The sequence below is a fragment of the Chlorocebus sabaeus genome, chromosome 25 (assembly GCF_047675955.1).
Source record: "Chlorocebus sabaeus isolate Y175 chromosome 25, mChlSab1.0.hap1, whole genome shotgun sequence".
Taxonomy (NCBI): Eukaryota; Metazoa; Chordata; class Mammalia; order Primates; family Cercopithecidae; genus Chlorocebus; species Chlorocebus sabaeus.
The window spans coordinates 81,304,434-81,326,151 of NC_132928.1; the positions used below are offsets into that span (position 1 = coordinate 81,304,434).

The 21,718-nt window shown below is 37.5% G+C and overlaps 1 protein-coding gene across 12 annotated transcripts in view; it reads left to right on the forward strand.

Moving 5' to 3' along the window:
- The window catches only part of SDCCAG8 (SHH signaling and ciliogenesis regulator SDCCAG8), a 246,249-nt gene that overhangs the window by 151,525 nt on the left and 73,006 nt on the right, over nucleotides 1–21,718 (forward strand). For 11 of the 12 annotated variants that reach the window (XR_012091314.1, XM_007989963.3, XM_007989969.3 and 8 more), the window contains 3 exons: nucleotides 6,415–6,542; nucleotides 8,671–8,779; nucleotides 17,085–17,216. Coding sequence is in view for 11 of the 12 variants with exons in the window: in XM_007989963.3 (XP_007988154.2) it covers nucleotides 6,415–6,542; nucleotides 8,671–8,779; nucleotides 17,085–17,216 (369 nt within the window). In the remaining variant the exon portion in view is untranslated. The remainder of the gene's footprint in view (nucleotides 1–6,414; nucleotides 6,543–8,670; nucleotides 8,780–17,084; nucleotides 17,217–21,718) is intronic. The other variant, XM_073011882.1, reaches the window with a different exon arrangement.

The window sequence follows — 21,718 nt, forward strand, 5'->3', positions numbered from 1 at the left end:
GCTTGTAATTGGAAAGACCAGTATGAATGTGTATGCATATATTCATATAGGATACAGATAAACATTTATATTTATATTCACATTTATCAACTTATATGTATATTCATATCCAGACTTAGTCCACCAAGGTGACCTAGAAGCAATGACTTTGCAGTAGCAGTGAGCACCACCTAGTGACAGATCCTGGTTTCTAAATACCATTCTCCATTAAAGGCACAAAAAGAGCTGCTTGTTCAAATGCTGATTCCAAGACTGGTACAAGGACATTACAAGACGAGCCTGCAACATTTTGTGGAGATAGAAAGTCACAAGAATAATAGAGATATGTCACGTAGGAACCACCTTGAAAGGGTTCCCCCTGGCAAAATTCGGGATAAATTGAGCATAAAAATAATAATCATAATGGATTATAACCCACTGAATATGATATGAACCCATGACTCCATGCTGATATTAATGAATTAATAAATGATAGAGAAGGGAAAGCTCTTTCTTATATTACAATGTTAACTAAAAAATAGAGAAAGAATGATGGAGCAAAAAAGTCATTTTTGGATGTAAAACTATTAGGTGAGAGCTCGCTGAAGAATAGGAGGTTTGCGTAGTCTCGGCATCTCCCAACAAATTACCTCTTACTTATTAGGTTGGAGCAAAAGTAATTGTGATTTTTGCCATTAAAGGTAATTACTTTCGCACCAACCTGATACAAAGAGGAAACAGTAACTTTACGGTAGAGAAGCCTGCTAGAGCTCACCTAACTACTGTTTTGCTGAGTCTGACTTGTACCAGCTCATGAGAGCCAGTTATGTGTATTTCTTCCCAACTTGGTATTCAGGGATGTCACTTTGGTAGCTTAAAATAGAGCATGGTGGAAGTGTCTACACTGAAAATTGATAAATACTACAAAAGAGGGATTTCCTGTCCCCCTGGAGGCCAGTCATTGAATATCATCTGGTACACCAGTGATGTTAATCAAGCTATCAAAGCTAATAGCACCAATATTGGGACAAATGTACATTTTCTGTCTAAACTCACATCAGTACCCAGCACCTCCCTGCCCCTTCTGTCTGTATTCCTTAATGATTTTCAGCCAATAAGCATGTTATAAATTCTCACAAGTTTTTTCATACCTAGATGCTACTATCACAAAGCTCTCAATATTTTATCTTAAAAGGGAAACACCTTTTAACCAAAAGAGTTGTATGTCTCACACTGGAACTTTAGACATTGGTAAAAAGGTGAATAGGAACATGGAAGGTGGGATTGGTGCCTCAGCCCCACAACTACCCAGTCCTTGTTCCCAGACTTGAGCCTTTCATTGTTTCTGTCCCAGGGTCATTGTTGAGCTAAATTTAACGTCATTAGAAAATACACTTTAAAAAATCTGTTTAACAAATCATTTTTGCTCTGTGACATGAACATTTTTTAAATTGCAAGATTTAAAATAATAAATGATATGAAAAAGTTGAGTATCAAAAATATAAGGTTAATGCTTCAGTCCCATTTCTAAAAAACGGGATGGTAAATATCATTGTGACCATTTTCAGAAAATGCAATCAACCAGAACTATAATTGGTAAAAAGGAGTGACTATGCCTCCATGTTTATGTAGTCTGTAGTTGAGGCCTAGCCAGTCCTTGTTGACTCCTTTTAATTCTGAATTTTTGTGAAGAAAACATTGACATGGCCCACACATGCCTGGATTGCAGGTGATGTGAATAACTTGGAGAATAAAGGTGGATGTTCCTACTCTAGATCATTTGCTCCTTTAATTAATTAATTAATTAATTTTTTTGAGACAGGGTCTCACTCTGTCACCCAGGCTAGAGTGCAGTGGTGCAGTTATGGCTCACTGTAACCTCGACCTCCCTGGGCTCAAGTGATCCTTCTGTATCAGCTTCTTGAGAGCTGGCATTACAGGCACACAACACCACATTTGGCTAATTTTTGTACATTTTTTTGTAGAGATGGGATTGCACCAGGTGCCCAGCCTTGTCTTGAACTCCTAGGCTCAACGCTCAAGTGATCCACCTGCCTCAGCTTCCCAAAGTGCTGGGATTACAGGTGTGAGCCACTGATTTGCTCCTTTTAAAAATCAGTTTTATTGAGGTAAATTTAAGTATAATAAAATATCACCAATTTCTAACTGTGCAGGTAAAGATGGTTTGACAAATATATAGAATTGTGGAAAGATCATAGTCATAACATAGAAGAACATTTGTATCAACCTAAAACGTGTCCTTGTGCTCTTTTGCTCCCTGGTACCCCTCTCCTACTTCCAAATCTTGGCAACACAGATCTACTTTCTGTCCCTTAGTGTTTACTTTTCTTGAATGGCCTGTGAATGACATCATAATATATGTCTTTGGTGTCTGGCTTTTTAAACTACGTGTACTACTTTTGAGGTTCAACCAAGTGCTGTATGTAGCATTGTTCCTTTTTATTTCTACTCTTCCTAGCCGTGGTAAGACTATACCACAGTTTATCCGTTAAACAGTTGATGGACATTTAAGTTGTTTCTGGTTTTGAGTGATTGTGAATAAATATTTCAGCTCCATAACTAACAAGAAATTCTTTTTTACTCAGTGTTTTGAGTGGGAATTAAAGCAAACCAATTGGAGAGACTGGCTTGACTCTCCTTCACCAGGCTCTCACTCCCAGCTGGATTTGACTCTCATTTTGTTATGCTTTGGTAAATTTTCCCCCTTGTACCTTTCTTACGAAGTATTTTACCATCTACTTTCTCTTTGGCCACGTTGAACTCCCTACTAGGGGCAAGGAGCATGTCTTCTTTATTTGACCCGGTGCCTAGCAGAGTGCCTTTCACATAAGAGAGTTATGATACATCTTTAATGCATTGATTTACATTCTTCTCTAGTCGTTCCCTGAATGTGTAAGTGCTTTTGACAATTTTTTGAATCCATTATTGTATTACCTCTCGAGCAGGTGTGGCCAATCTTTTGGCTTTCCTGGGCCACACTGGAAGAGGAAGAATTGTGGGCCACACATAAAAGACATTAACACTAATGGCAGCTGATGCGCTAAAAAGGAAAAAAACCAAAAAGGCCCGTGCATAAATCTCATAATGTTTTAAGGAAGTTTATGAATTTGTGTTGGGCCGCATTCAAAACCATCGAGGCCGCAAGCTGAGTAAGCTATCCAGCTGGCGGCCCAGGACAGCTTTGCATGAAGCCCCATACAAACTGTAAACTTTCTTAAAACATTATGAGATTTTGTGTGTGTGTGATGCTCTTTTCTTTTCTTTTCTTTTCTTTTCTTTTCTTTTCTTTTCAGCTCATCAGCAATCATTACTGTTAGTTTCAGTGTATTTAATGTGTGGCCCAAGACAGTTATCCCAGTGTGACCCAGGGAAGCCAAAAGATTGCACACCCGAGCTCCAGAGTATTATAAAATAGGTTTCCCTAGATAAAAATATTTTAATCCTACCTCTGCCTGTAAATCATTCACTGTGCAACCTATAAGCAGACTTCAAATTCTTTGTGACCCTTGGGGATTTTTTAGTAGGTTTTTTTTTTTTTTTCCCAACTGTAAAGTGAGAGGGTTTGATGAAACACATTTGAGGTTCCCTTTTAGTTCTAACATTCTGGGAATTTATAAAAAGCCTACCAAGTCAGAAAGAACCTGCAAGAGGGGAGAGAAGGCAACATAGGAAAGTGGAAGGGAAAGGAGGTTGGAAAGCAAGACTGTATCATGTTTCTAGGCAATGAAACATAATGTATAGTGTCCCAAATAGAGGGAAAGTTGGGGAAGGATTCAAGAAACATCAGTTGATGTGTATGTAACTCAACATTTGTTTGTAGAAGTCTGTTAACTTGTTTTATTTTATAAAAAGGACTGCAATTATGACAGTTCTTTTCTATAGTCAATTTATTTTTTATTTTTATTTATTTATTTTGAGACAGAATCTCACTCTATCACCCAGGCTGGAGTATAGTGGCACAATCTCTGCTCCCTGCATCCTCCACCTCTCAGGTTCAAGTGATTCTACAGCCTCAGCCTCCCAAGTAGCTGGGTTTACAGGCATGCACCACCACTCCCAGCGAATTTTTGTATTTTTAGTAGAGATAGGGTTTTGCCTTGTTGGCCAGGTTGATCTCTAACTCCTGGCCTTAAGTGATCCACCCGCCTCGGCCTCCCAAAATGCTGAGATCACAGATGTGAGCCACCGCGCCTGGCCTATAGTCAATTTAGAATATCGGTAATTAGGCAGCCTATTCTGAAAACTGATGGTGAGATTGACAACCCCTTTACACTGGGGAACTGTAAGTACCAGTTTGTGATGGGTAGTTTCAGTTATGACTCTTATCCTCATATAATTATTAGTAGTGCCCCTCTCACTCCCAGATGGGTATTGGCATTGGAGAATGCATTTATGTCACCCAATTGTTAGGGGTTGCAGAGCCCCAGGTTTCTATCTCTGTCTCCTGCCCCAGCGGGGGGTCTGACCTGGGGATGGATAGAGTCCACAGGGCTTTTTTTAAGCTGATTACTTTAGCAGCATGGTCTCCAACTGGCAGAGCCATTAGAACCATTCTCTTCCAAGCACCTTTTTCTAACATGTCTGAAAAGTTTTTGCCTCCTCGTGTAAGACTTAAGCAGATTCTCCAGCTACACATAAAGATAGCAGCCTTCCTTTCCCCTATGACAAGAGTATAACAACATCCAATCCTGAAATATTCACTGCCCACTTTCTGTGTGCCAAGCACTGAGCTGGGCCGAGGGTATAGAGACAAAGATGACAAAGGAAGCAGGCATGTAAAACAATAACTAAAGTGTGATACATACTATCTTTGTACATTGTACACAACATATATTGAGGTCATTGCGGGAAGAATAGTTAATTCAGGAGGGAGGAAGGAGAGGGGAAGAATTGTGAGCTAGGCCTGAAGGGGGTAGTGGTATGTATACATCTTACAGGGGGATTGAGTGGGCAGGTGGCGGGGCTTTCCGGGAAGAGGAAGAGACATATGCAGGGATCCATGACTGGAAAATACATGGTGTGACTGGGGAGGCAAAACGTAGCCTAGTCTGACTGTCCATTTGTTGTATATACCAGTTTGGAACTGAGTGCGACGTAAGACCATGGACCACATCCCGGGGGGAGGTGTTATTAGAAGTACCAGACAGGACCTTATTTCACATTTAGCATGGACCCCCGATGATTCCATTTGAGTGAGGTGTGGGTGTATTTTCATTCCAGAATTTTACGCTACAACATTACCACATGCATTGACCAATTTTAATACAGGCTTTCCTTATGTTGCTTTATAATTAGAAGCCAGTGAATTGAAGTTCCACAGCGGTACATAGACTAGTAGTGATAGCTTTATGGAATTGTTTATTTTTAGTTTGGCAAAGAGTAAGCAGTAAATATCTCAATTAGTAAACTAAAGCAGCATGGATGAGAAATGCCCACAAGGAGATCAGGAGTTAGAAATAACTAAGTCAGTTAATTGAAGGAAACCCTCATATCACTTACCCCATATTTAGAGTTTGAAGAACCATCCTAATATGTGTGTGTGTGCGTGTGTGTGTGCGGGGGGGGGGGACATGTACATGCACACACACACTGTCAGTGTCCACAGTGCTGCCAGCATTGAAGTCCTTTGCATTCCCCAGATTCTAATTGTTTAGGAAGTTTCTCTCTTTGGAGCCACTGTGCTGGGTTATTGACCCAGTGGGATAGGTCAGTGTCCTATCACAGTGCGATGGGCTGTTGTCTGACTACAGAAGCTTTTCATCCTGCAGTTTCTTTCACTGTGACCCACGAGGGATTTTCTTATGAAGTGCTGGGGGAAGTTATTCATATTCATATTCGTATTTATATTCACATTATATGGCCTGATGTGTGAAGATATTTAGTGAAAACATGCATGTGGCACTGCAGAATCATTTACTCGCCTCTAGATAGAGGCTCCTGCATTATGTTTAAGATTCCATTTTAAGTTTCGAGTGAAAACAGAAGTGGTCTACAAAGCTTAGTTTTAAGAATTTAAGTTTTGTTTAAGGATCGAATCATGCTGTTCCTAGAGTTCCAGTATCTCTAGGAAATATTGACCACTCAGAAGATGAAAGATTCATTGGTAGTGTAAAATATTAAGAATGTTAGAGAAAAAAGGTTTGTGTTTTAAAGTTACAAAATACCATTATTTAGTTGTTATGATTTTTTGACACTGCATACTTTAGTCCATTTGCATTCATGGCACGTATTTAACATTGTATGGAAAGTTGTTTGGATTTTCCCTCTAAAGTGGGGGAGGGTCAATAGAAAGGTCATTGTCTTCCTAGGCTTAACAATTTACTACGTATCAGCTCTCTCTGGTCTATAGGGGACATGGTGGGGGTTTGTGCATCTGCAGATTAAATTTCTGTATGTCTCCTCTCTGTTTTGCAGACAGGAAAAAGATAGCATTCAGCAGAGCTTTAGCAAGGAAGCAAAGGCCCAAGCCCTTCAGGCCCAGCAAAGAGAGCAGGAGCTGACACAGAAGATACAGCAAATGGAGGCCCAGCATGACAAAACTGGTAGGTGGTAGGGAAAGATTAGAGCCTGGGCACTCGCTCACAAGCCAGGCCCACGCCTTACTGTGAAATGACATCAGGAACACCTGTAACCTTTGGCTGGCCGAAGGGAGCAGATGCTAACTACACCGGAGATTCCGAATTACATATTAGTTAGCGTTTAAAAGAGAAAATGGAAAGTATTGCCCACTGTCTGTTGATTTCAGAGTGCTGCTCTCACATCTGTTGCACCATCTGGATTATGAGTTTATTTACCTGTGTTCAAGAAACGTAAAGCTGAGAGAGACCACAACAAAGTAGAAAAACAAAGGGCTTGTTTTTGGCTGGGTTTTCAGGCACACATGTTATATAAAGAAAATAGCATCAGAAGCTCTGCGGGAAATGCTCTGAGCTTACAGTTAGAGTCTCCTGAATAGCATTGAACAGTTCCCACAGTACACACATTATAGCTACTCTAAAAGCCTAATGAGTTTGCTTCAGCATCCAAACTGGAGAAAAGCTTTAGCCATTAATCGGTTCTTAATTCACTGTCGCAGCTGGATGTAATTCAGTGGCTCCAAATTGATATGTTCCTTTATTTAATCTTTGCAGCTTCGAACATTTTTAGCATTTGTATGATTTCCCCACCTCCCCCAACCCAATCTAGAGTGATGTTTAATCCTTTGCATTCTTCAAGTTCTCACAACTGCTGTTAAAATTCACTAATACAAGGCATTGACCACAGCTGGCAGCTTGGCTAAAAATTGCCATCTTTCATCACATTGGCACTATTCTGCAGACTGAGTTGGCCAGTAACTCTTTACCTTTAATTTGAAAGTAAAATGCACTTTGAAAATAGACAGTTTGATTTGTTCAGTCAGAGCATTATGTAGTTTCTTTCACTTTTGAGTTGTGTGTTCACAGACAGTGTTAGTCAAAACAAGACAGTGTCAGTCATTATAATTCCACACCACATACTCCACACTGATTGTACTATTAAAACAAAAGTTTAATTGATCCTGTCTCTTCCAGAAAAATGTTGCTTAATTTTAGTGCCTTGATTTATTTTGATTTGTATGCTGTATGCTTTTGGCCAATCATTGGCTAAAATTGAAAAGAAATAAAGGACTCTTAAAACTTATGCTTAGAGGTAATTTTCATATGATTTAATGTATTAATATATATTATATTTGATGGTACGGTAAAAATTATTTCTTATCCTATGGGTGAAAAATTGCTAACATGCAAGCCATTAAATAATCTATTTACTTATGAAGAGGCAAATGTCATATTGACTCACATAATTCCCTCTAGCACTTTCAGTAGAGATTTTCTTCTAACAGCATTTGGCCAGAAGAAACAAAAATTCACCAGGTTTAGTAGATGTTTCTCCACTAAAAACAGAAAGAGGAAATTGGAGGATAAATTATTGTTTGCTCCCACTGCTAGCATGATCCTAGTGATCAGAGTCTTGGGCAGAATCTGAGCACTAGATTAGAGTGTATTTAACTGTTAAAACCACCTTAAGAACATTTCCTTTTGTACACACACACAAAATCACACCGTTTTCAATTTCTTTGACCAGATCTCCATTGAAGCTCATGCTGTTGACAATGAAATTGAAATTCTAAAGAAAATACACATTTTTACCTTCATAATTAGAGAAGTGTATGCAAGATTGGGGGGAGGGGTGGTAGTAAACCATGTGTGCAAATATGAAACAAAGCATGAATTACAGTGTAGAAGAGAATTCCTCGATGATTTTAGTTTTGAATTATCTGGTTGTGAGAATTTTTGACACTGTTTATAGTAAAATTGTCAAAATTAAAATATAATATCTTGCATATTACAAAGATATAAGTGTCTATGCTTCCACTTGAGGTATTTGACACTTTATTAACATGTCAAAATGTTACACCAAGCTGGTCTGATAAAAAATGTTTCTGGTGTATACTTATGTTGAAAATAAACGACTCCCAAGATTGAGTGTCTTTCCAGATGATAAGTCCTTTGACTTAGGACATTGAAGGTGATCTAGTGGCTTATTGGAAATGTGTAGGGGTCTAAACACTTTACCACTCTATGTATGGAAGCACTGCAGATCGACAACCATAAACATCTTACGTTGGTGGGGGTTTATTGTTATTTCTAGAAAATGAGCAGTATTTGTTGCTGACCTCCCAGAATACATTTTTGACAAAGTTAAAGGAAGAATGCTGTACATTAGCCAAGAAACTGGAACAAATCTCTCAAAAAACCAGGTAGGTGATGTTATAGAATACTTTCAAGAGCACTGTTTGTGTGATTACTCTAATTTTTCCTTAAAAAACAGCATTTACACTGTTTTATAATGTCAAAATTAAGTATCTGCTGATGTTTTCTTTGAAAATATTTTCTACATATGGACATTTTCTTAATTGTCCATACACTTTTATGTTTTTTCATGATGATGTGTGTACTATTATTTGGCATTTTAATGTTCAGAATTGAAAACTGAAATTTCAGGAAAGAAAATATGGTAATAACATAAAGATGCAGATAAATCAAGCAGTTATAAAATCTTACATTGGTATGGTTAACACATTTTAATCTATTGTTACAATTCACCATGAACACAAAAGCTATCTTTAGGTTAAATGATAACAGATGAAATGTGTATATATAAAAATGAAGTAGATGGTACTTTGAAATAAACACACCAAAACTATTCTTCTCTTCCCTAAAATTGTTATATTTTAATAGAACAGCCATCATTCATTTTATAGGCATACTACTCTTTTATAAATCCATTGATTGGAATCTTAATGACTTTTTTCTACACACTTTCTAGTCAGATTATCTCAATGAATGAATTATTTTATATTCTAAACTGCAAGAAGCCTGACTCCTCATCTCAGCTCCGACAGTAACTGAATCATCTTGGACAAATGTATTTGACGTACTTGGACTATAGTTTCTTCTTTTGTCAATGAATGACATTGGACAGAATCACTTGAAATTGAACTATAGAAGGCAATATTCACATAACTGATACGATGTCACATATTACTTTGTATGATAATGAAAAAATAGCCTGTGTGTCTTCTCTTCTGGATTTTTCTGAAACTTACGTAGATCTATTGAGAGCAGGAAATATGTCTCAGCAAACAAACTGCTCACCTAGATGTTTCATTCGGAAAGGATTTCCGGGAGGATCAGGGCATATCTGATCACTCTGAGCTCCATCTTGGGATCCTGCATCAACAATCTGTCTTAGCTGATAGAACCCCCATCCCTGAATCTTTTGGGGAATCAGAGGGCTCGTGCATCCAACTCTCCCTGCTCACAGGAAGGCAGAGGCTCCTGTAACCACCAAGAATGTACTCTGACATGCGCACCTTCCTGGCATATACTAAGATTGTATTTTGGTAGGGGAAAACCTAGGTGCCAAAATACCGGATATTTCAAGGAGCTTTGACCATGAAAACTAAATGATTTGGTCATGAAAGAGACCCATAAAATATCTACAGTAGCTATTCTTAACCAGAAATACTTGATTTGCACCACATAGGTCCAAAAGTAATTTATTAGAAGCAAACAAACCAGATTATATCATTTAGGGATAAAATGATACTAATCTGGGTTTTATATAAATGTGTTAGGTCTAAAATTGGTTTGTGAATGATGACTGATCTTGCTCTCCAAGGAAACATAATTAGGGAAATTTATTATATAAAAGAGACAAAAAGGTGCTTGGTATATATTATTTAATTCTCACCACAACTTGAGACAGAAATTATTATCTTCCAGATAAGGAAACCAAAACTGTTTAAATAACTGGTGAGTGGGAGAGCTAGGGTTCTAACCTAGATATTTCTGGTTCCAAAGTATATGTTCTTTCTTACAGTGATTATAATATTTTACATTTATTGCTAAAGAAAATTCAAGTCATAGTAGTTATGATGAGAAAGTTTGGGAAGGAAAAATTAACCTTTAAATTTCCGTAGAGAAGTAAGCGTCCTTGGCATGTAACAGTTAACTTACTCTTTGCCCCTAGGCCCTCTTTTTCCTCCTCTAGATCTGTCATCTTGGCCTGTACTGGTCTAACTCAGCACCTCTACTGCTTCTCCTGCTTCTCATTCCTCCAGCTCCTGAACACTGCTTTGTAAATTGGATGTATTCTTTTGTATCTGACACATAGATAGCACTTAATGAATAAATGATGAATGAATGAAACAAATAGGTGTGGTGCTATTCGCACCTCCTGATCTGACTTTTGATGCCAGTCTGTTCCATTGTGGATGACTGGCAGTGTGCAGTAAAGAACACGTGGCAATTCAGAGGAACTAGGTTTGAATCTCACTCTCCCACTTGGAGCTTTGTAACCTTGGGTACATGGCCTCATCTCCCCAAACCCCAGCTTCTCCTTCTGTAAAAACATTTCCAAAGCCATGCTGCAGGATTGTTATGGGAATTGGAATTATATATGTAGATACACGTACATACACGTTATCAAGTGCCTAGCACAATGCCTGACACGTTGTAATACACACTAGCTGCGGTTGTTTTCACAATAGCATTTTTAAGGGTCTTGACTGAAATTTGGGTATCACTTTACATAGCTATTGTCTTTGCCATGGAAAGTCTGACTGTCATTTGCTGATGGACATAAGTCTATGCCACAATGAAAGCCTTTTTAAAACAGTCATGGATCTAGTTGTATTTTGTAACTCTGATGAATTAAAACAGGCACCTACTCTAACTTTACAATTTGTCTCAACCAAGGCCTGGCAAGTAGTAAACACTTGATAAATTGTTACTTACTAGTTTTAAAACTCTTAAGCACCCCTAAAACTTACGAAAAGTGCATTTTGTGCACCTCACAAGAGAGTAGTGAATAGGACAAATTGTGATTTTAGGGTTGGTTGTTCTTAATTTCTTTTAGTTCCGGTTTCGTTTCTCCCTGGCTTCCTACTATGACATTTTCAATTAACTCATTCATGTTAAATTTAACATTCCATGTTGATGTTACCTTCTGCTTTGAAACCACCTACAAAACTTGAAGGGCTCAAACTGCTTCTTTTAAAATACAAGTTATTAATGTAGTAAACCCTGAAGAAGCCCTCCAGGAGTGTCCTCTGCATACCTCATGCCAGACTATTGGGATAGATAATTTTCCCTGTGCTTTGAGGTAAGGAAAATCTTGGAGTTTCCAAAGTTTTGTCATTGTGGAAACTCAGTCTCCAACTTTATATTTATCCAATCTGTATGGTAATTTTGGTCCAGCTTTTCCTCAGAGTATTACAGTAAAATTTTTCTTGAAAGTAAGTGTATTTATTTTGTATTGAACAATAATTAAGACATATTTTTCCCTCCTCTGTTACTAGCAACATTACTCTAAGAGTCTTATGTTATTCAAAATACCAACTAAACAAATGGATTCCTACCATTTAAAACAAGATTTTAAACAGGTCTAGTCATTTGACTGGAGCCCATGCAGAATGACGGGAAAGCTGACCGCGCGGGCTCGGTGGGCACGTACACCCTTGCTCTGCCCCAGCCTCATGCTAGGCTGCTCCGCTGCTCTGTGAAAATGTTTTGAAATGGTACCTCCGTGTGTGGGTCTGTTGTATGTGTTTTCTCCCCAAGTAGACCGTAAGTCGCATTATGGCAGTGATGACTGCTTCTGTTTTCTGGAAGCCTCCATAGTGATTAGCACAGTAGTTTGCGCCCTGAGTGTACTCCACACTGCATGTAGTGGTGTCTGTAACCCTGGCATTTGTGAATGGCACGCCCCATTTTAAACTTAAAGTGAACTGCCGATTCTGTGCATTTTATATAGCTTGTTTTTGACCATCAGGCAAGAGAATTAATTCCATTTTGCTTTTAATTGGCACCAGGCAGACATTCTGGCTGATTTTAGTTGAAGCTCACATAAACTTTCGCTCTCCTTCCTTCTGTATTCCCCAGTACTCTGAGAGCTTATTACAGTTATGGGGTTGTTTTTTGAGGGAGGTACACGGAGCTATTTAAATAGCTTTGGTACAACTGTGATTTTTCTTTATCAAAGTGAAGGAAGCGTTCTCTCTCCCCACGCACTTAGATGAATCAGCAGTGAAACATTGCAGTGCGGTTTGCAGTGCTATCTAACACCTGGCCTGGGAGAGCTTGGAAGGAGTGGGTGCTGGCAAGGAGTGAGCCTCTGCCAGCCACCGAGTGGAGAGAAGTGTGTGCTAGGGTTTAGCTTCCACCACTTGCACATTGAAAAGAACCGGATAGAGCGTAGAACCAGGGTCTATGTGGATTTGCTGCTTTCTTTTCTGTCATTGTCACTTTCTGGGTTGTCAGGCTTGTGGACTGATGTCTAACACTGCCCATTGTGTATTTGTGATTTGCGTTTTGTAATTAAGAGGAACAATGGGAGTCCATGGGGTCTCGTTATATATAATGGTTGGTTTAATTTGTTTCACTTCTATCTTGTTAATTGTAAATTGATCATTAAGATTTGAATTCTAATCTGTCACCAGGGTTGTGAGTATTGAGGCTAGAGCAATGATCCTGGTTTTAATCACTGATGATGAGAAACAAATTTTATAATTTTGGTACATATTGCAGTTCATATATTTTAACACTATACTTTATGGTGTTATAAATATTGTTAAATGACTTTTAGTGTAGTTTTACTGTGTGGACTATAATGTATAAATTATATTACTGTTTTGGCAACAGTAGGTATCCAACTGTGTGAGTTTAATTGAGGTGAAGAACACACACCCGGTTGAACTGTTTTTTTCCTTTACATGTTTACATGATGTTAGGTTGGGATACTATAAAAATTATATTTTCTACAAGAGGAGACTGATATTGGCCTCTGCTAATTGTTACCAAAAGTCAAACTAGAACCTAAAAGGATAAAAAATTAGGATATTATATTTCCCTTTGAAAGCAGTTATCATTTTAATCTGAAATGTAGTAGTAAAATATATTTCATGCAAATGCAATTATACAATATAACTGATATAAAAATACAGGGGAAAGTTCATGCTTCTGCAAAGCCAGAAATTGCCTAAATTTTCTGTGAAAATGAATTAGAGTCAATTATCCTTTTATACGACACAGGATAATCGTGCCAGAAATGTGTCTCCAAACTAACAGAAAACTTGTAAGTTTGCTCTTTGAGCTTTGCAGACTACTGTTCTAGGAATATATCGTGAACTCCAGACAGAAAAAGGATGACGTGCAGGCATATATGTCAAATTTTTATTGAGAAATGGAAGTTGGTAGGCAAATTACAATTATAAATAAAGAAAAAAACAAAAATATGCGAAGCAGAAGAAAAGGTGGTTGCAATAACACACTTGATAGTGATATGTACTTTATAAATAACATTTGTATTTTTGTGGTTATGTAAGACATCCTCAATGCAGGGAATTTGGAAAATACAAAGAAGAATTAAGGAAAATTTCCTGCCACTACCATCCAGAGATAACTCTTCTTACCTCTGACATATTTCCCTTCAGTCATTTTTCGTGTGTATGTATGTGTACATTTATATTGTAATTGAGATTACACTGTATATACAGTTTTGCATCTGCTTTTTCATTTGATATCTAATGAACATTTTTCTATATCAGTAAATACTCTGAAAACAAAACTTTATTAAATGATTTGCATGGATAAGAATTATTAGGCTCTTAAGTTGCTTCTAATTTTTAACCATTATGACTAATAATACAACAAAAACTTTGTACCTAAGTCTAAATTTTTGATTGTTTCCTTAATTGCTAGTCCAAGACTATGAATCCTTTTAAGGGTATTAATGTGTTTTACCTTGCTTAAGTACTACACTAACTTCTAATCACTGTATATGTAGCCATATTAGTAAATAACATTACAAAGAAGTGAGATTTTTTTAAAAAGAATGAGAAGCAATATTGCACAGTGGGTGGAACGACCCCTTTAGAGGTGGACTAAGTAGTATTTGTATCTGGGCTTGCCTACTTGGATGACCTTAGGCAAGTCATTAAACTTCATATTTAACCTCACAGAGAAAAGAAAATAAACCCTTACAAGTACCTTATCGGATTAATTGAGATCATGAATGTAAAGGATGGATTTCACTATTTGTTATACAGTGGCATGCAGTAAATATTTGGTGGTAGTATCTGGTTTTGTTGTGCTATATTTTGAATAATAGTGAAATTGAATATGTTGTAAATATTGTTGATCATTTATGTTTCTTCTGTAGATATTTTAAATATTTCTTATACTTTTAATTGGAATTTTGATGGAGAGTGCAGTTAGTGTTTCATTAAATGATGCTTTTAATGTTTGTCTTATTTTTGTAAATAATTTCCTGTTGTTTACATTGATTTTAATTAATAAGCTTTATATTTTAGAGCAGTTTTAGGTTCATAGCAAAACTGGACAGAAAGTACAGAATTCCCATATATTCCCTGTTCCTTCTACACACAACCTCCCCCACCAGTGACATCTACATTTTGTTTTATTATGATTTTGTTTCAAAATCAGAATGAATTTATTTTTAAAAAATAAAACACATATCTATTTTACAAATTTAGAAAGATGAATAAAGAACAGAGAAAACATTCCTGATCCTACTATCCAGAAATAATCAGTATTAATAGTTGGTATACATGTCAAAATATTTTTCTAAATTATAAAATGAAATCACATCATACATGCTGACTTTTAATGTTTTCTCTTTTTTATAAATATGTCACAGTTTTAGATCAATAAATATCACTTATAAATAGCCACATTATCAGATTAATAAGTAACATAACCAGGCTCCTGTGGATAGATTTCTTGGTTAAGTTTCCAGATTATGGGTTGCAAAGAAAGGTTGTTTCTAGAAGCAGTGCTACAATGAATACTCTCACACAACCCTAGGATATATTTTAAATATATGATTTTTTTATGTGTAAAAGTTTTGTATTTTTGTATTGTAAAATCTATTTTTTTCTTTGTGATTTTTTAAAAAGTGCCTTTTGCTTGGAAAGTGCCTGAGAAAAGATCAGTGTTCTGCATTTTTTTCTAATCTGGTTTAAGGATTTTTTTTTTCTTCTTTTGGAATTTATTTTAGTGCATGGTATGATAGGAGATACTAATCTTGGAAGGGATACCAGATCAAAAATTTATTATAACTGCCTCTAAATTCTTTTGTATTGTATGTGATTCTGAAAGGAGAAACATGTCATTATTAACTCCTTTTGGACTATTTCAAATATGGGTAGATTCTTATTAAGAGAAGCAAATGTAGATTGAACACTTGATCTGAACTTGAAAATGAGATAATCCATGCTCTTATACAGAATCTGGTAGGAAAGACAAGGCACAGAGCACAATTTAAAAGAATAAATTATAAGCTAATGTATGCATAAAGGCTAGAGGTAGCTTCAAAAAACATGCTGACATATTGAGAACTGCAAGGTATTAATCAGGGCAAGCTTCCCGTGGGATGACATTTGAACCAAGATGAAAACAAAATGAAGAATGAGGTGAACTAAAAGCAGGAGTTTTTGCCCCATACACGTGAGCAGCCTGGTCCTTGGGATTAACAATTTGTAAAGTAAAATTTCCCTTAGCAAATCCAAATCCTTTCCTGACCAGGAAGAAAAGGCTATCTTGCCTACTGGAAGAATCCTTTCTTTGAAGGGAATTAATTTTATGTCAGGAGTCTTCAGGAAACAAACCAATTATTAACCTGAAAACGACTCATAATGTACAAGAGTTTTAAACTCTCCGTTCTAACTGATTAGGCATTAGGGCGTGAGGAGATGGTGGCAGTAGGCAGAAATTTAGAGTTTACTTAATACAAGGAAAGGAATATAATTTTTCTTGGATAAACATCTTTCTGATCTTCAAATTTTGAGACTTGGATTGTCATTTAAGACACAAACAACAGGATACTGCCATTTTGCTCAGGGGAGGTCAATCTTTTTTCTATTAAGACCTTCAGTGGATTGGAGGAAGCCCGCCGAGGTGGAGGACAATCCGCTTTTCTCAAAGTCTACTAATTTAAATGTTAATATCATCTAAAAAACACCCTCACAGAAATGTCCAGAATAATGTCTGGTCAAATGTCTGGGCACCATGGCCCAACTAAGTTGACACATAAAATTAACCATTAAAGAACTATTTTTATTTTAACCGTGTGCCATTCAGCTGGTTATGTTAATTAAAAGAAATTCTGTGATAGAAATTAGGCCTAGGGTTTCTTCTTTGACAGCATAGTGTTTGGCCTATAACAAGCACTCAGTAAGTATTTGTTAATTGAATGATAGTCTTTTAAAAAAGAGTTTTGATCATTATCATTTTTGTCTTGTTCCTTAGGGAAGCCATTTCTATTAGAATAAGTTGTTATTCCTTTTTCTGTGTAACACGTGAGTCTCTACAATGTATCTTGCCATTTCTGAAATATTTTCTTTTGCAAAGGATATAGTTTTCATTATACTATTATGTTTAAGTACGGAGTTTAAGATAATGTTAAGGTTATATACTAACAATATGCCCTAGTAATAAGAACCTTTAACATCTATTATTTTTGTGTTTTCACCTCTCTAGATCTGAAATAGCTCAACTCAGTCAAGAAAAAAGGTATACATATGATAAATTGGGAAAGTTACAGAGAAGAAATGAAGAATTGGAGGAACAGTGTGTCCAGCATGGGAGAGTACATGAGATAATGAAGCAAAGGTAATCAAGGTTTCATGATCAACTCACGTGTCATGTATTGAATGTGTTTGGTTTACACGCAGAAGGGGAATTGCTGCGGAATAAGTAGAATTCATCATCATTATGCCACTCCGGACATGCTCAAAATGTAATACTTTTATCTTATGTATTTATGCTTCCTTAATTTACATTGTTCTTATTATATACAAAGAGGAGAGTACATCCTCTTTTTGTTAGTCTCTGAAGACATAGAATTAGATTTGACATGGAAGAATGGAGGAAAGCCATTTTCCTTTAAGACGTAAGTTGGTAATATTGCAGTATGGAGGAATTTCAAATCACCTCTCCTAGAAATTAGGTTTTATATGCTTTTTGTGAGGTAAAGCAGATAGTAGGTCTAAAGAGTTTAAACATCTTATCAGAGGTTGCACTAATAGCATTGCTAGAGTCAGAACTTGGCTACAAACAAAACCTTTGCTTCTTTCTAGTGGCGTTACTTTGAGCAAGTCACTGAAGTTCTCTGAGTGACTGTTTCTTCACCTATATATTGGCACTAATCATATCTACTTTGCATTTTGATAGAAAGATCGTATATAATATAGTAAAGCACATGGCTCATACAGGCCACCCACTAAATGTCATCAATGATTATTCTCTTTTTCTTGATGAAGAAATTCAGCTCAGAGAGGCTAATAGGTTTGCTCAAAGTGACAGATGGAATAAGTGGTAGAGTTCAGACTTGAATCTTGATCTTTTGACTCCAAATCCTTTTCTTTTTGTGCAGTACTGGGGATTTTTTTTTTTTTTTTTTTTTTGGCAATAAGTACAGCCTCTTATTATTTTTATCCATGTGCCATTTCTCATTTCTGTGTGATAATGGATTCCCTGGGGAGAAAATAATCTCAGTATTTCACAGCAGACAGTGAATAGGTTTCTGTGGACTTGGACTTCCACGTGACAACCGCATGCCCAATGATAGCAGTCACCCTTCCAGGGGACACAGTTCGCATGGCCTCCAGCTCTGTATCCCCACACCAGTTCCCAGTCATCCCTGCCTTCTCTGTTTCAAAAACAGTTCTTGATATAATTGAAGGAAATGAAAATATTTATAGACTCCTTGTATTTTTTAAGTGTAAAGTAACATATTAGCCTGGGGAGGGGGGAGACATTTTTATGTTGATTACTTGCTTTATTGAATGGAAGACAGGCAGTCAGATAATGGCACTGCCTGTCAGTCATCAAAATACCAAAATATGCATATATTTGCAAAGTAACAATTATTCATTCACTATTAAAATATTTACTTAAGCCCAGGCACTTCTGTAGGCCAGGGGTCTGCAAACGTTTTCTGTAAAGGGCCAGAGAGTAAATATTTTGGACTTTGCAGGCCACACATGGTCTCTGTGGCATAGTCTTCCTTGTTTTGTGTTTTTTACAACCCTTTGAAAAAGTGAAGACCATTCTTAGCCAGAGGACCAACAAAATGAGCCAGCGGATTTGGCCATTGGGCCAGCCTTTGCCCCAGTCCTGTGCACCTGGGGCAGCTTTCCATTTATTTTCTTACATTTGTGTATTGCTTTAGAGTTCTCAAAATGCTCTCACACTTGTTACCTTATGTACCTTGAAGCAGCCTTGAAAGTAGCTGTATTTATCATCTCCATTTCCAGATGGAGAACTAAGCCTAAGAAAGACAAACGTGCCGAATGAAGGTCAGGTAGCAAATTATGATTCATTCATTCAACATTGATTGATTGATTGAGTGAGTGATTGAATGATTGCTACTATGTGTCACATTTTCTACCACATGCTGGAATAAAATAGCAAAGTAGATATAGTTCCCACTCTAATGGAGCTTACATCCTTATAGGGAAGATGGATGTTAGCAAAAGAATTTCACAACTGTCTAATTAATTATAGTTGACCCTTAAACAACACAGATGTGAACTGTCTGGGCCCACTTATACACAGATTCTTTTCAATAAATTTATTGGAAAATTTTTTGGAGATTTGCAACAATTTGAAAAAACCTGCAGATAAACCAGGTAGCCTAGAAATAATGAAAAGAAGTTTTAAATTTAGGTGTGTCATGAACACATAAAATATCTGTAGATGCTGGTCTTTATCATTTACTACCATGAAATATATGCAACTCTATTATAAAAAGTTAAAATTTATCAAAACTTACACACACAAACACAGATCATACATGGTACCATTTGCAATTGAGAGAAATGTAAAATGTAAAGATGCAGTATTAAATCATAACTGCATGAAATTAACTGTAGTACACACTGTACTACTGTGATAATTTTGTAACCACCTCCTGTTGCTATTGCGAGGCGCTCAAGTATTGTAGTATCCACTGAAAACCCTGTGTGTACTAAATCATCTGCATGTGAACAGTTTCTCTCTCCACTAAATTGCTTATTGCAGTAACAAGTGATCTATTGCAGTTCTTGTGCATTTTTCATCATGTTTACTGCAATACCATAAACCTTGAATAACACTGTGGGACCCATATGAAATGCGGCTACTGATGTTGGAAGTACTTTCAAGAAGCAGAGAAAAGTCATGACATTACAAGCAAAAGTTGCACTGCTTGATGTGTAGCTTAGATTGAAGTTTGCAGCTGCAGCTGCCGTCATTTCAGATGATTCATCTTGTAAACAGACAGTATAAACTTATCGCATCAATATATAACAGTACAGTACTGTAAAGGTATTTTCTCATGATTTTCTTAATATTTTCTCTAGCTTACTTTATTGTAAGAATATAGTATATAATACATATACAAATATGTGTTAATCAACCGTTTATGTTATCAGTAAAGCTTCTGGTCAACAGTAGGCTATTGATAGTTGAATTTGAGAGGAGTCAAAAGTTATGCATGGATTTTTGACTATACAGGGGGTTGACGCTTCTAACCCCCATGTTGCTCAAGGGCCAACTGTACAATCATGACCAGTTCTATGAAGGAGAAATACATTTGGTGGTACAAGTACATTTAATAACGGGACTTGTTTTTTAAAAAACTATTTGTAAGAGAATATCTCACTCTGTTGCCCAGGCTGAAGTGTAACCTTGAACTCCTGGGCTCAAGTGATCCTCCCTCCTCAGCCTCCCAAGTAGGTAGGGCTACAGGTACATACCACCATGCCTTGCTAATTTTTTTTTTTTTTTTTTTGGATACAGAATCTTACTCTGTCACCCAGGCTGGAGTGCAGTGGCGCAATCTTTTGGCTCACTGCAACCTCCATCTCCTGGGTTCAAGCGATTCTCCTGCTTCAGCCTCTCAAGTAGCTGGGACTACAGGCATGCGCCACCACGCCCAGCTAATTTTTGTATTTTTAGTAGAGACAGGGTTTCACCATGTTGGCCAGGATGGTCTCGATCTCTTGACCTTATGATCCAGCTGCCTTGGCCTCCCACAGTGCTGGGATTACAGGCATGAGCCACTGTGCCTGGCCCTTTTTTTGTTTTTGTTTTTGAGACAGAGTCTCACTGTGTCATCCAGGCTGGAGTGCAGTGGCACGATCTCAGCTCACTGCTACCTCCGCCTCTGAGGTTCAAGCGAGTCTCCTGCCTCAGCCTCCAGAGTAGCTGGGATTACAGGCACCTGCCACCACACCCAACTAGTTTTTGTATTTTTCAGCAGAGACAGGGTTTCACCATGTTAGCCAGGCTCGTCTCGAACTCCTGACGTCAGGTGATACCCTTACCTCGGCCTCCTCTGGGATTACAGGCATGAACCACCATGCCTGGCCTAATTTTTTAAACTTTTTGTAGATACTAGGTCTTGCTATGTTGTCCAGTCTGGTCTTGAACTCCTCACCTCAAACCATCCTCCCACCTCAGCCTTCCAAATCTCTGGGATTACAGGTGTGAGCCACTGTCCCCAGCAGGGCACTTAACATTGATTAAGAAAAGCTTCAATGGAACATGACATTTGAATCGGTAAGCAGTGGGGTTAGATGATTAGCCTTTTAGATCAGGAATTGGCAAACTATCTTGCTGTCTCCTAAAAAATTTTACTGACTCCTGTTCTAGAGAAGGAAAATCTATAAAATGGAAGTTTCTAAGATAAGAAAGCATAGTACTTGAGGAACACCAAGAACTGTGTGTCTAACATAAAGGGAAAAAGAAAGTGTGGCATACAATGAGGTTGGAGAGGTAGGCAAGGGCTGGACCTAAAGGCAGGGTCTTTATTTTTTTATGTATTTTTTATTTTTATTATTATTACTATTTTTTTTTTTTTTTTTTTTTTTGAGATGGAGTCTTGCCCTGTCACCCAGGCTGGAGAGCAGTGGCAAGATCTCGGCTCACTGCAAGCTCCGCCTCCTGGGTTCACGCCATTCTCCTGCCTCAGCCTCCCGAGTAGCTGGGACAACAGGTGCCCACCACCATGCCCGGCTAATTTTTTGTATTTTTAGTAGAGATGGGGTTTCACCATGTTGACCAGGATGGTCTGGATCTCCTGACCTCGTGATCCGCCCGCCTTGGCCTCCCAAAGTGCTGGGATTACA